Below are 15,306 nucleotides of genomic sequence, written 5' to 3' on the forward strand. Positions count from 1 at the left end.
GAAATGTGAACCCTGGCCAATTTTTCCTTCCCTAATCCAGGGCATCGATGATAATTGTAGCTTTCCTAAGCAACACTGGCTGAGATCAGCGGAGGCCAGAGCTGGCACTGAACCTGGACCCTGCCTGTCCTGTATGGCTCAGTAAATCACTAGGGGGGCTCGCTATGCCATCAGGAGAGTCGAGAGTTAACATTATGCGGGTGAACTAAATGCTGACCTTCTCATTCTTCCTCACTGGGCACAAGATTTTTTTCTCAGTGTGGAGAGAATAACAATGTATTGCCATTGACCTAAAAAATGCCAACCTTGTCCTAATTATACTCATCCATGCAGGATGGGTCCCGACAGATGAAAATGATAAAGGCTAATCTTGTTATTTTTAGTGACTGAGCAAGGAACTAATTACTCAGTGCTCAGAATAGACTTTATTTTGTTTCTCTTGCCGGTTTTCTCCAGTCTATTTTCTCTCACCCAACCACTGAGTGATGCTGCAGTCAACTTCCGCAACACCCTTGGCCCTCACCTTGTATGAGCCCTGGATCGTGAATGTGGGCAGGCTGTTCGACTTTAGTGAGGCAACACCAATGAACACGGACCTCAGCTATGTGTCCAGCTCGAGCGATTCGATGATGATCAGGGCGGGAACTTTAGCGGCCTGGGAATATTGGTCGCACCTTCTCTATGTCGTCGCCGAGATTAGCTAACTAACTAGAGAGGGGACTTGGAACCTTCCAGCACTGGCCTGATCTTCTCCATGACCAATGTCAAACCTTACTTTATGAAAAGGCAACAGTCAGAAATATCCTTCCTCTCTGTCGAGGTGATACCACCTCCAAATGGCATTTGACCTGCTGGAGCATTTTTCTAGCAATGGTGGCTGGACAGGACACTAAGCTCATCCAAGAAACAGCAAGATGCTGCAATGGGGATTATGTAGTGTTGGTATCTGAAAGGATGAGATCAAATGGCTCTTTTTCACCCAAAGCTATCCTGGCCCAGTTTAGAACTTTAGTAATATCATTTAACGGAAAAAAAGGCCTTGGAAATCCAATTTCACAGCCTTCCAGTTGAGAGTCAATAGTAGATCTGCTTGGTTAGTGACAAACAGAACTATTATCATTTGACAATCTAAACTTTAGAATCCATATGCCGAAATCCCATCCAGTGCAGCTTGGGTTAATGGTATTCTTAAAACAATCACAACTAGCATTAACCTTGTCATACATAATGGCTGTCAAACAAAATACGCTCCATGTTTCTTGGAGGCAGCATCAATCTAGCTGTCATGTGCTGTGTTATCGCATGTTCCTGAATGTAGATGACATCTAGCCAACCTCACACAATGCCCTCCACAGTGACCTCTTTCTATATTTATTGTTCCTCACAACATTTTCAGCATGACAGAGGGAAGATGAATTTCCATCTCTTATGAGTAGAGTGCACACTCATGGTGAAGTCACTGCAGGATTAAGGTTCTTCTGGGAGAGGAACTGCCCTGAAATCTTTTCAGAAGGATGTTTGGGTGAAAAACTGAGAGGGTTGTCCATAGGAATATAGGAACAGGAGCAGGCCATTCAGCCCCACGAGCCTGTTCCGCCATTCAATGAGATCATGGCTGATCTGTGAACTAACTCCATATACCCATCTTTGCTCCATAATCCTATAATCCCTTTGGTTAACAAAATCTATCAATCTCAGATTTAAAGTTAACAATTGACCTAGCATCATTTGTGGAAGAGTGTTTCAAACTTCTACCACCCTTTGCGTGTAGAAGTCCTGAAAGACCTGGCTCTAATGCTTAGCCCTAAACTCCCCAACCAGCAGAAATAGTTTCTCTCGATCTACCCATCAGTTCCTTTTAATATCTTGAAAACTTCAATCAAATCATCCCTTAACATTCTAAATTCCAAGGAATACAATAGTAGTTTGTGTAATCTCTCATCGTAATTGAACCCTTGGAGTCCGGGTATCATTCTGGTAAACCTACACTGCACTCCCTCCAAGGCCAATATATCCTCCCTAAGGTGTGGTGCCCAGAACTGCTCACAGTGCTCCAGGTGGGGTCTAACCAGGGCTTTGTACAGGTACAGCATAACTTATACCTGCTTGTATTCTAGTCCTCTAGATATAAAGGCCAGCATTCCATTAGCTGTTTTGATTAGTTTCTGTACCTATTCATGACATTTTAATGATCTATGTGCACGGACCCCTAAGTCTCTTTGGACCTCCACTATTTCTAGCTTTTCACCATTTAGAAAGCACTCTGATCTGCGTTGTCTACGTTGAAATCCATTTGCCACAGTTGTGAACGTTCACTTAATATATTAATATCTCTTTGTAATTTTATACTTCCATCTATATTGCTTACAATGCCACCTATGTTTGTGTCATCGGCAAACTTGGATGTGTGGCTTTCTATCCCATCATCTAAGTTGTTAATAAATAAGGTGAATAGTTGAGGCCACGACACAAATCCTTGCGGGATGCCACTATTCACACCCTGCCAATTAGAGTACATGCCCATTATATCATTGATCATATCACTGAATATTGTTATTTGTGACCGTACACTCTCAAATCATTACCCCCGCCCCACCCCTTTTGCTGGTCAATCTTGTGCTCATCCAGGTGAGGGGTGTCCGTGCTAAGCGATGGAACATTTGCCACTTCAGGCAAGCACTGACAGTATCAAGATGTTCAATCAAGATGTTCCTGGTCAAGTACAGCAGAGTAAAGACCCCCATAGCCTGAAAGTATATAACTCCAAACTCAGACAAGTGCCACCTACTCCACCAGTGTCGACCTTTTTTTCTATTTCCCACACCAGTCATTGTCTGGCCTCTGAGGACGATTAGCAATTTATGCTGAATTAGGGGCAGTTTTGTGCTGTGAGTGATTTTGGCTAAACCCAGTAGAGGCTGGATTGAACTCCCCAAAATCTGTAGGATCGTTACAGCTGGAGGCTTTCATCCTATTGGTTTGGTCTGGATTCAAACCCTGATCCAAGAGGTAAATGATCAGCATTGAACCCAGAGCTCGGAGATGATGCAACCAAATGCAAACCGATTAAGCCAGCTACTTTCTCTCCCCGAGCGATAGGGTTTGCCGCAACTGTTGCGTATTTACTTGGTGCATGCAACAAGTTCTCAGGTCGGTTTATGCCAGATGTCTTGTATATGTCTCCGACATAACCCCTTCCAGATTCAGTAGTCATGAGAAACAACAAGTACATTCGAAAGTCATAAGTGTTATGATCAGGGAACTGTGAGATTTATAATCAAAAAGGACAAGGCAGATCACTAATAAGCGAGACTTGGCACATCTACATAGTGTACAAAGAAGAGCAACTAGACTGATCTTAAGTGTAAAGGAGTGAGTGTATAATCTAGGCTGACATTTCAGATGAATTAAGGGAGTGTTGCATTGTCAGAACTGCCATCTTTCCGATGAGATGTTAACGGTCTTGTGTGTCTCGTCAGGTGGCGCTTTTAGAAAAAGTGCAGGGGCCAACATGCACCCCTCGCCAGCACCACCAAAGTGAGATGAACTGCATTGCATTGCTGTTTTTGAAAGCTTCCTGTGTATATAATGGCTGTTGTGTTTGTCTACATAACAACAGTGATGGCACTTCAGAAAGTAGTTAATCAGCTGTGGAGCACTCGGACGTCCCACGAAGGAGAAACACGCTATACAAATGCAAATTCTTTCTTTCTTTATGAGACAACATTAGAAAAACTTAGTTAAACCAAAATTATTACTTCAAAAGTACACTGAAAGAACTGAAGATATAAATGGAAATAGTGAAAAGTAAATTTGGAACAGCAATGGTGGGAAAAAGTTATTTTTCATAGACAGTTATGTTTTTGGAATAACCTACAAATATAGCAATAGAGGCAAAACACTGGGGATTTTTGGAATGCAATGAGATGCTATGACAAGAGCGTTAATGCACTCGAGGGATGGGCATTGATTGGGTGAATGGCCTTGCCTTATGTTAGGAATAAGCAACTGCATATTTTTCTAAATTGTGCCATGTATTACTCTGGAGCCAATTTACCCTTTGGGTGATGTTACATGAGACGTTACGGGACATCAATGCACATCTTCAGGTTAAGTGAAAGCCTCGAGCTCGGCTTCATTATTCTCAGTGCTAATATGCTAATATCAGAGATATAACTAAGAGAGGCCCAAACAAAAGATATTCCATTGCTATTTCCTCCTTGTTCTCTTCAACAGGTTCTGCATGAAAGCACAGTGCACCCTTTCCCAGCGAAGAGTCAGTGAATTGGCATCGCCAGATTGGTGGTCTGTCCATTAGATGTCACCTTCATCCTTCGAGAAAACACCTACTTTCTCTGCCCTAATAGTAACCACAGTGTGAGCACAGAACAACCAACCCTGCCACCGCCCCCCCACCCCCCACCCCTCACTTCCTCCAAGAGCAAGCATTGTAACATCTGATGAAGCTTACATCAGAGTATCAGCTTCAGGAAGATGCGAGGGGTGAAATTCATGATCAAGAGTGACATCTAATACAACCCGAATGTCATAACACGGGATATTTATTATTTATATTTAAAACAAAATGAGTGTATCTCACTCCAAATGAGCAAGAGTATACAGCTTTGGATGCCTAAAAAAGCACAGGAGGCCTTTTGGTCCATTATGCCAGTGTTATCTTTTCAACTATCCACTCTAGTCCTGTTTCACTAGACATGTTATATTATTTTTCAAATACTTATCCAATTCCCTTTCTAAATGATATTATAGCCTCTGTGCCAATAGCCACCTGTCATGAAGTAGTCCCCATTCTTTAATTCACTTTTGGGATTTGGACATTATTGGATAGGCCAATATTTATTGCCATTCCCTAGTTGCCGAAGGTGATGGGGGTCCTGGACCTCTTTATTCTTTGTAGCCGTTTGACTGAACAGAGAGGCTTGAAAAGCCACTGCGGAGGGCAGGTAACAGTTAACCAACTTGGTGTGGGACTAGAGACTCGTATATGCCAGACTGAGTAAGCACAGGTTTCCTTCCCTAAAGGACATGACTGAACCAGTTGGATTTTGAGGATAATCCAATTTTTACTGGTATGTGTTTTTTATTTGCAAATTTTTAAAACTGAATGCAAATTCTCGAAGTGCCCTCGTGGGATTTGAACTCCCGTTTTCTGGATTAATACTCAAGACCTCTAGGTAACTAGTCCAGCAAAATACTGTACATCTAAACTCAATCCTGATCCCTGTGATAATCCTGGGCCTGTGTCCCTGGTCCCTATGATAATCCCAGGCCTGTGTCCCTGGATAATCCCAGACCTGTGTCCCTAGTCCCTGTGATAATCCCGGGCCTGTGTCCCTAGTCCCCGTGATAATCACAGGCCTGTGTCCCTGGTCCCTGGGATAATCTCAGGCCTGTGTCCCTAGTCCCTGTGATAATCCCGGGCCTGTGTCCCTGGTCCCTGTGATAATCCCAGGCCTGTGTCCCTGGTTCCTGTGATAATCCCGGGCCTGTGTCCCTGTGATAATCCCAGGCCTGTGTCCCTGGTCCCTGTGATAATCCACATTTCATTGTCTCAAAAATAATATGATTCGTTTTGCATAGTTCTAGCAAAGAGCTAGCACAGACTGTAAAGCTCTTTGGTTCTCAGCTCTGGATAGTGTTCTGTCCACTTGTGCTTAGACAGGCCTCCCTCACCTTGCTGTCAAAGGTTAACATTGAGAGAGCATTAGTGGGTGCAGCCAGTGTTCCCTAGAAGCTGCGGGCAGTGCTCTGGAGGTCCCGCATAGCTAGTGTGCTGGTTCTTAAACAGAAAAATACTTCATGTGCGGAATTTTGAACGGGCTGCGAGGCCCCAAAAAAGCATTACAGAGAACATTGGGATCAGCCTCACTTTCTAAGCACATAAATCAACCCCAGGTACGTTTAAAACATGGCACAGGATCCTCCTCCAGGATTGCAACTTTATACGGAAACCTATTTGCAGCAGCAGCAATGGAGCTCCGATCGCCTCTCAAATTTTCTCCCTCCAATGAAAACAAGCTCAATTCAGGGAAGACTCTCCTGGTGACTGTGAGCCACAAGCCCTGAAACCACTCGATATAAGGTTACAGTTGGTTATCTCGCCATATAGTCAAGTCCCTTCAAGGAGCATCCTAATGTTAGATCAGTCGTTGTTGCTCACAGCTCACATTGATTGGAAAGCTTCAGAGAAAGGTCAATAAGCAATCATTACTTTTCCTTCTCCATTGTGGACTTGGCACACATTGCGAACCAGGAGAAACCAGTAAAGGTTTCAATGTTTTTATTGTAATAGCTATAAAAAGGGTGGATGTTTCATTAAATTAAATGATTGGAATTGGGCGAGAAAATACTGACTTAATTTAAAAGGCTCCATCACAGAGTGTGATCTCTGTGTTCCTCCGACTCTGGTCTCTTATATACCCACACTCCCTTCGCCCCACCATTTCCAGCCATGCCTTCAACCGTCTAGGCCCTCAGCTCTGGAATTTCATCCTCAAACCTCTCTGTCTCTCTATCCTCCTTTTTAAGACGCTCCTTAAAACCTACCTCATTGGCCAACCTGTCCGAATATTTGGCTGTGTCAATTTCTTTGTCTGATTATATTCCTGTGAAGCACTTTGGAATATTTTACTACGTTAAAGGTGCTATATAAATGCAAGTTGTTTGTTGTCTCTACATATCACACTTTAGAAGTGAAAGTAAATCTGATTTCACATATTTGATAGAGATAAAGGGCTAAAAAGTCGGCAACCTTGCGCCCGGCTTTTTGCCGATATTTCGCCGATTTGGTGGAAAACAGTGCGGCAGAAAATTTGGAGAAGTCTTGTGGCGGCGGTTTTAAATACCGCTGGGGAGCGGACCGCCGCTGTGCAAGACTCAAAATAGTGCGTTCGCCAAAAATGTGGTTCAGCACGAACTCATAACCTGCGCGAAAAAATCCGCCAGGAAAAAACCTACATTGCAGCCCTTGGTACAGCAGTAGGTATGAAGACCTTCAAAAAAGGTAAGTTAAAGCTTTTATTTTTTCATTCTTTTTCAGCGATTCTTAAGTGCCTTGTGAATATTTTGTGATCTTTTACCTTTTGTTTGTTGCAATTTTGTTTTGGTGTTTCCCTCGCTCCCAAGGCCTCGCTCTCAGTAGTATCGACCTCGGAGTAAAGTTGCAGAAACTTGGCGGTTTGTGCCGCAAATCCTTGTGCGACGTCGATTTTTACCGCTGCGCACATTGAAGCCTGAATTTTCTGCCTCGTGGTGGTAGCAGAGTGAAAGCGGTATTTTTGGCAAAACAAATTTCTAGCCCATACTTTCTTTACAATTCTCTTCCCCCACCCCACAGGCTCTGACTCATATGGGTACAGCTCCACATACATTAGATATCCTCCAGGTAATGATTGTCATTGGGGGTCTTGACCGTTTAGGACATCACAATCTAGCTTCATCGTGTTCTCACCCAAAGTCCCCCCCACCAATGCCCACGTCCAATAGGCATCACTGTAACATACCAATTGTTGCCCAGACTGAGATCTGCCAATTCAACACAGACACATACAATGCTTCAAACTAACCCGAGTGGTAACATGTACACAGCTGCTACACCGCGAACTGAATCTGCCCTCTCATTCTCACCAGCGTTAGACTCAAAAACTTCCAATCTGTATCTCAAAGCAATTTGCCCTGCTTTAGAATTTGCAGGTAGCACAGTGAAAGGACACACACACAAATATACACACCAACATATAAACATCTTTGAACACGTACCTTTGAACTTGTGCAGCACGGCCCAAAGTTCTGCGATGTCCGTGGCAAAGGTGATATCTGTGTCAAGGACAATGACCCTTTCCAGAGACCCAGGCAGAGTCTTGGTGAGGACCAGTTTCATTAGTCCATATATCCCTGAGTAATGCTTGTTTGGAATCCACGAAACTTCTGGCTGAAAGGCAAAGTTAAATTGGTTCAACTTCAATTTGATTTGAAGCTTGCATAAATTACAAGGAACAGCCCAACGCAAGTCTCTTGGCACAGCGCTTGGAGGGGGCAAACTCACGGTGTCTGTGCACGTGTGTATGAAAAACTATCAACGATGTCTCCGCAAGATCCTGAAAATCCCCTGGGAGGATAGACGCACCAATGTCAGTGTTCTCAATCAGGCCAACATCCCCAGCATTGAAGCACTGACCATACTCGACCAGCTCCGTTGGGCAGGCCACACTGTCTGCACGCCCGACACAAGACTCGGTGTGTGTGTGTGCGTGTGTGTGTGATGTGTGCATGTGTGCGGTGTGTGTATGTGTGCGTGTGTGCTTTGTGTGTATGTGTGTATGTGTGCGCGTGAGGTGTGTGTGTGCATGAGGTGTATGTGCACGTGAGGTGTGTGTGCGTGTGAGGTGTGTGTGCATGAGGTGTATGTGCGTGTGAGGTGTGTGTGCACGTGAGGTGTGTGTGTGCGTGTGTGAGGTGTGTGCGTGTGAGGTGTGTGCGCACGTGAGGTGTGTGTGCGTGAGGTGTGTGTGCGCGTGAGGTGTGTGTGCACGTGAGGTGTGTGTGCGTGAGGTGTGTGTGCACGCGAGGTGTGTGTGCACGTGAGGTGTGTGCGCGTGTGAGGTGTGTGTGCACGTGATGTGTGTGTGCGTGAGGTGTGTGTGCACATGAGGTGTGTGTGCGTGAGGTGTGTGTACACGTGAGGTGTGTGTGCATGTGAGGTGTGTGTGCGTGTGTGCACGTGAGGTGTGTGTGCATGTGAGGTATGTGCACGCGAGGTGTGTGTGCACGTGAGGTGTGTGTGCATGTGAGGTGTGTGTGCGTGAGGTGTGTGTGCACATGAGGTGTGTGTGCACGTGAGGTGTGTGTGTGAGGTGTGTGTGCAGGTGAGGTGTGTGTGCGTGTGAGGTGTGTGTGTGTGGTGTGAGAGAGAGTGAGTGAGTGAGAGTGAGTGGTGTGTACGTGTGAGGTGTGTGTGCGTGTGGTGTGTGTGCGTGAGGTGTGTGTGTGTGAGGTGTGTGAGGTGTGTGCGGTGAGTGAGTGAGAGTGAGTGGTGTGTACGTGTGAGGTGTGTGTGCAGTCTGTGTGTGCGTGTGATCTGTGTGTGTGTGTGAGCTGTATGTACTGACGGGGTTGGAACAGCAATGCCTGCCCAGTTGATCAGATGATAAGGTGTTCCAGTCCTCTGCGGTTCCCGGCCGTGTGCTGCCGCTGTGAGCCGGAATAACTCAACCTGAAGCATCACTGCTGTCCAAGCTACTTCGGTACGCTCCAGTTATACTATCAGGTTCACTGATGGGGTTAGATGAAGAGGGCGGGGAGGAGGCTCGTGTGGGGAATAAACACCGGCACGGACCCACTGGGCTGAACGGCCTGTTTCTGTGCTGTAGACTTGATGTAATTCTGTGCTGTGGTACTCACAACACGGCGCCAGTTTCATTTTCAACCATCTCCTCCGGCCCGTGACGCTCGGTAAACCTACTGCTCCAGGGATCTGGAAGCCCATTAATGATGTTGCCTTGCCAGGGATGCCCACCAATGAAATGGCCCTGACTGTAAAGTATTGACCTCTCTGAGATTTAACATTGCTCCCTCGTAGTTCTTGCCCGCAGTGAAAGAAGTGAATGGAATGCTATTGGGAGGGTGGGTTACCCCAATCCCCGTACAACAAAAGGGCTCAAATGAAGTAAAACCCTTTCTGTCCTTGAACCCTGCCTTCACTTGGCCACTGCCACACAAGCACTGAATGGACAGTGACAGATACAGATCTGTGTCCCATCATCTTGGGTTGCAGCATTCAGGAGAATGGCCCTTCATAAAGAGGCTGCAAACTGACACTGGTACAGGAAGATGAGTAGACCATTCAGCCCCTCATGCCTTCATGGCTGATCTGAAACTCTGTCTACCCGCCTTTCCTCCATATCCCTTAAAACCCTCGCCGAATAAAAATCGATCAATCTCAGTTTTGACATTTGCTGACCAGTAGCCTCAACAGCTTTTTGGGGGAGAGAGTTCCAGAATTCCATTACCCTTTGTGTGAAGAAATGCTTCCTAACATCACCCTGAATGGCCCACCTCCAATTTTAAGGTTCTGCACTCCTTCACCAGAGAAAATAGTTTCTCTCTAGCTACGTTATCGACTCCTTTAATCATCTTAATCACCTCAATTAGATCATCCCTCGCTCTTCTATATTCAAGGGAATACAAGCCTAATCTATGCAACCTGTCTTCATAATAACCCCGGTGTCATTCTGATGACCTTGCGCTGCGCCCCCTCCAAGGCCAACAAATCCTTCCTGAGGTGTGGGGCCCAGAACTGAATGTAGTTACTCCAGATGGGGTCTAACTAGAGTTTTATATAACTGTGAACTAACTTCTTTGTATTTTATTTTGGTCTATTGGAATCAATAAAGGATGTCTGTGATGATGAGAACCAACTGATGGGATAAAAGATGGGATGCTCCCTGATGGCACAGGACTGCTATCCCTCCCAGTCCAGCCAGCCTTTTTAAATTTAGCTGTTGGGACAACCAATCACATGAAGTGTGTGTGTGTGTGTGGTGCGGGGGGGGGGGGGGGGGGGGGGTGTTGGGGGCAAGGAGAGAGAATATATAAACTCCAACCTTCAATTCATCAGCATCATAAAAGTTGACTGTCACTGCTGGAACCATCCACGTCTCAAAGAGATAGCCCAGGATTTGCTTGGCAATGGCATCCGTGATGAAATGGAAATGCAAAGGGTTTCGCCTATGAAGACACAAGATGGGACTGTAAATATAACATACAGATTGTTACTTCCTAATCATTGACCATCGGGTTGGTTGGAACTTCTGAAAGAGAACTCCGATTGATTTCCCATAGTCCCTTTAATCAGATGCATTGATAATAGAAAGAAAGAAAGAATAAAGGCTTGCATTTATACAGCGCTTTTCACAACTTCAGGATGACCCAAAGCGCTTTACAGCCAATGAAGTACTTTTGAACTGTTGTAATTAGAGAAATGCGGCAGCCAATTTGTGCACAGCAAAGATCCCACAAACAGTATTGAGATAATGACCAGACCATCTGTTTTTAAGTGATGATGGTTGAGGGATAAATATTGACCAGGGCACTGGGGATAACTCCCCTGCACTTCTTCAAAATAGAGCCATGGGATCTTTCACACCCATCTGAGGGGGCAGACATGGCCCTCGGTTTAATGTCTCATCTGAAAGTGAAGCCCTCCCTCAGCACTGCTCTGGAAAGTCAGCCTAGATTTGTGGTCAAGTCTCTGGAGTGGGTCTTGACTCTGACTCAGGGGCAAGAGTGCTACCACTGAGCCATAGCTGACTTCTAATAGTTCTTTGATTGCTCATGTGATGAGAGATGTGGGATTGCAGTTACTGGGATAGACCGGAGAGGCTGATGTTGTTCTCCTTAGAGCAGAGAAAGCTGAGGAGATTTGATCGAGGTGTTTAAAATTATGAAAGGTTTAGATAGAGTAAATAACGAGAAACTGTTTCCAATGGCTGAAGTCAATAACCAGAGGGCACAGATTGAAAGTGTTTGGCAAAAGAACCAGAAGCGACATGAGGAAAAACATTTTTACGCAACGAGTGGTTATGATCTGGAATGCACTGCCTGATAGGGTGGTGGTAACAATCAATAGCAGCCTTCAAAAGGGAATTGGATAAATACTTGAAGGAGAAAATATTGCAGGGGTAGGGGGAAAGAGCGGGGGAGTGGGACCAAAGTTCCTGTTAAGATGTGTGGCCACACCATGGTCTGGAGGTCCCGCACAGGCCCCTGGCATGGCATGTTGGCCTTAATAGTTAGGGGATTTGAGTATAGGAGCAGGGAGGTCTTACTGCAGTTGTACAGGGCCTTGGTGAGGCCACACCTGGAATATTGTGTTCAGTTTTGGCCTCCTAATCTGAGGAAGGACGTTCTTGCTATTGAGGGAGTGCACCGAAGGTTCACCAGACTGATTCTCGGGATGGCTGGACTGACATATGAGGAGAGACTGGATCTACTGGGCCTTTATTCACTGGAGTTTAGAAGGATGAGAGGGGATCTCATAGAAACATCTAAAATTCTGACGGGACTGGACAGGTTAGATGCAGGAAGAATGTTCCCGATGTTGGGAAAGTCCAGAACCAGGGGACACAGTCTAAGGATAAGGGGCAACCCATTTAGGACTGAGATGAGGAGAAACTTCTTCACTCAGAGAGTTGTTAACCTGTGGAATTCCCTACCGCAGAGAGTTGTTGATGCCAGTTCGTTAGATATATTCAAGAGGGAGTTAGATATGGCCCTTACGGCTAAAGGGATCAAGGGGTATGGAGAGAAACCAGGAAAGGGGTACTGAGGGAATGATCAACCATGATCTTATTGAATGGTGGTGCAGGCTCGAAGGGCCGAATGGCCTACTCCTGCACCTATTTTCTATGTTTCTATGTTTATGATGAGGAAAACCGCGCATGCGCGGAAATTTGAATGGGCCGCTCAGCCCGTTAAAGGGGCCCCGCAACCCAAAAAATATTAGAGGGAACATTAGTGGGACTGACTGGATTGCACTTTGAAGGAGCCAGCGCACACTCGATGGGGTGAGTCGCCTCCTTCAGTGCTGTACTATTCTATAATTCTAGGCTTCTATTATATATTTCCTTCTCAATAACAACTCGTATTTATATAGCGCCTGTAACATAGTGAAACGTCCGAAGGCGTTTCACAGGAGTATTATGAGACAAAAAAATTTGACACTAAGCAGCATAATGACAAATTAGGGCAGGTGACCAAAAGCTCGGTCAAAGAGGTAGGTTTTGAGGAGCATCATAAAGGAGGAAAGAGAGATAGAGAGGAGAGGTTTAGGCAGGGAGTTCCAGAGCTTGGGGCCTAGGCAACAAAAGGCATGCCACCAATGGTTGAGCGATTATAATCAGGGTGCTCAAGAGAGCAGAATTCGAGAAGCGCTGACATCTTGGGGGGTTGTGGGGCTGGAGGGGATTACAGAGATAGGGAGGGGGGAGGCCATTGAGGGATTTGAAAACAAAGATGACAATTTTGAAATTGAGGCGTTGCTTAACCAGGAGCCAATGTAGGTCAGCGAGCGCAGGGGTGATGGGTGAGCAGGACTTAGTGCGAGTTAGAACATGGGCAGCCAAGTTTTGGATTACTTCAAGTCTACACAGGGTAGAATGTGGGAGGCCAGCCAGGAGTGCGTTGGAATAGTCAAGTCTAGAGGTAACAAAAGCATGGATGAGGACTTCAGCAGCAGATGAGCTGAGGCAGGGGCGGAGACGGACGATGTTACAGAGGTGGAAATAGGCGGTCTTAGTTATGCTATGGATATGTGGTTGATAGCTCATTTCAGGGTCAAATATAACACCAAGGTTGCGAACAGTGTGGTTCAGCCACAGACAGAAGTTGGGGCGAGGGATGGACTCAGTGGCTAGTAACAGAGTTTGCGGTGGGGACTGAAAACAATGGCTTCGATCTTCCCAATATTTAATTAGAGAACATTTGTGCTCATCCAGAACTGGATGTTGGACAAGCAGTCTGACAATTTAGAGAACATGGAGGGGTCGAGAAACGTGGTAGTGAGGTAGAGCTGGGTGTCATCAGCGTACATGTGGAAACTGGCGCTGTGCTTTCGGATGATGTTGCCAAGGGCAACATGTAGATGAGAAATAGGAGGGGGGCCAAGGTGAGATCCTTGGGGGACACCAGAGATACAGAGGTAACGATGCGGGGGTGGGAAGAGAAGCCGTTGCTGGAAATTCTCTGACTACAATTAGATAGATAAGAATGGAACCAGGCGAGTGCAGTCCACCCAGTTGGACGATGGTGGAGAGGCATTGGAGGAGGGTGAAGTGGTCAACCATGTCAAAGGCTGCAGACAAGTCAAGAAGGACGAGGAGAAATAGTTTATCTTTGTCACAGTCACAAAGGATGTCATTTGTGACTTCATCAGGTATCACCAGAAGAATGGAATTGGGCTTGTAGGCTTTTCTACAACTGCCATCAGTGGCACTCTGCTAGCGACAAGAAAATACAAGCAATGGGACGTGTAATGTCATGGACTAGTCTGAGAATTGGTAGAAAAAGGCCGTCTATGACTCTGGTGCCCACATGGTCAGCTGCCTGACTTATTGCACACATTGACGGAGGCAAGTGGGAGCTGGGGATGTTAGCCATTTCCAGAAAGTTATGGGTACATATTTTGACAGACAGGGTTAGAGGTGATCAAATGGGCTAAGAAGCTACACCTTTGGGACTGGCCCGATGAATGGAGATGGTCATTTCAGATCTTGTGTAATTCCATGTTAAAGAAATTTGGATATATGGGGGTGTGGGGGAGTGGTACCTTAAGAATGTCTAGAAATTTGGGATGGGTAACTATGGTCTCACGGAGCTTACTTGATTGATTGGGGAGTGAGGAAGGAATTTCACAGCTTTTCCCAAGCTCAGCCATAGTTGACCAGGAGTTAGAACTACTAGAGGTTTGGGCCCATGGCTGGGGAACGCCTTAGTATTATTTAATGAATAGTGTGGGTGCGGCTGGGCATGATGGCCTTCTCTCACCTTCTCCTTTCGGGGGCAGGCAGGGATGGGGGGGCAGCAAGAGGGTCCACAATTCGGAACGCGCTGGCTCCACTATCGATCACTTGGTCCTGCTCTCGAGCTTTGGATAAAGAGGGAAGGGAAGCCACCACTCAGGTGGGGCACAAGTCGCAGCTCTGTGCCACAAACAAACAAGCTATCGAACCATTTACAGCTTGCGGCAATATTACTACAACATTAATGCAACAGTGCCAAAAACGGACATCTTCAAACAAGAACATTCAAACGAAACAGGCCTCAACTATGTCAGTCTTACACTCACACTGATGAGCGCAGAAACTTATGACTCTGCCAAGAAAATAATGACACCAGCCACTCTGTGCATGCATGCATGCTGCCAATTTATCCTATTCAACTGCATGTGCCCTCACCTTTATAGCTGATGACGGGAAACTGCTGGCAACAACAGTTGGCGCCTAGAGTTTGTGCCCATTTTTAGCTCATCTACATTTTAATTTGGGAGGTGGGGTGGGAGAGGGTGGAGTCGAGTCCCTGTAGTCTAGTGCAAGCAGCAGATTCCTCGAGGAAACTGGTGGGCTGATCCTTGGAGGCGGAAAGGTGAACGAGTCGCGTTACAGAGGAGAGTTGTGCCTCCGTCCTTGACAGGCCAGGGGAATGTTAAGCCTTGAAAGACAAAATTAAAGGGAAATGCCACGAGAAAAATAAATCCTCCAGACAAGTGGTTGGGCTTGCACAGAGCTTTAT

The 15,306-nt window shown here is 46.0% G+C and overlaps 1 protein-coding gene across 3 annotated transcripts in view; it reads right to left on the minus strand.

Moving 5' to 3' along the window:
* large1 (LARGE xylosyl- and glucuronyltransferase 1) overlaps positions 1–15,306 on the minus strand; it is a 781,831-nt gene that overhangs the window by 363,374 nt on the left and 403,151 nt on the right. For all 3 annotated transcript variants that reach the window (XM_070900694.1, XM_070900696.1, XM_070900695.1), the window contains exons 5-6: positions 10,623–10,746; positions 7,780–7,951 (exon numbers count right to left, since the gene is read on the minus strand). In XM_070900694.1, the coding sequence (XP_070756795.1) occupies positions 7,780–7,951; positions 10,623–10,746 (296 nt within the window). The remainder of the gene's footprint in view (positions 1–7,779; positions 7,952–10,622; positions 10,747–15,306) is intronic.

The sequence above is a fragment of the Pristiophorus japonicus genome, chromosome 15 (assembly GCF_044704955.1).
Source record: "Pristiophorus japonicus isolate sPriJap1 chromosome 15, sPriJap1.hap1, whole genome shotgun sequence".
Lineage (NCBI taxonomy): Eukaryota > Metazoa > Chordata > Chondrichthyes > Pristiophoridae > Pristiophorus > Pristiophorus japonicus.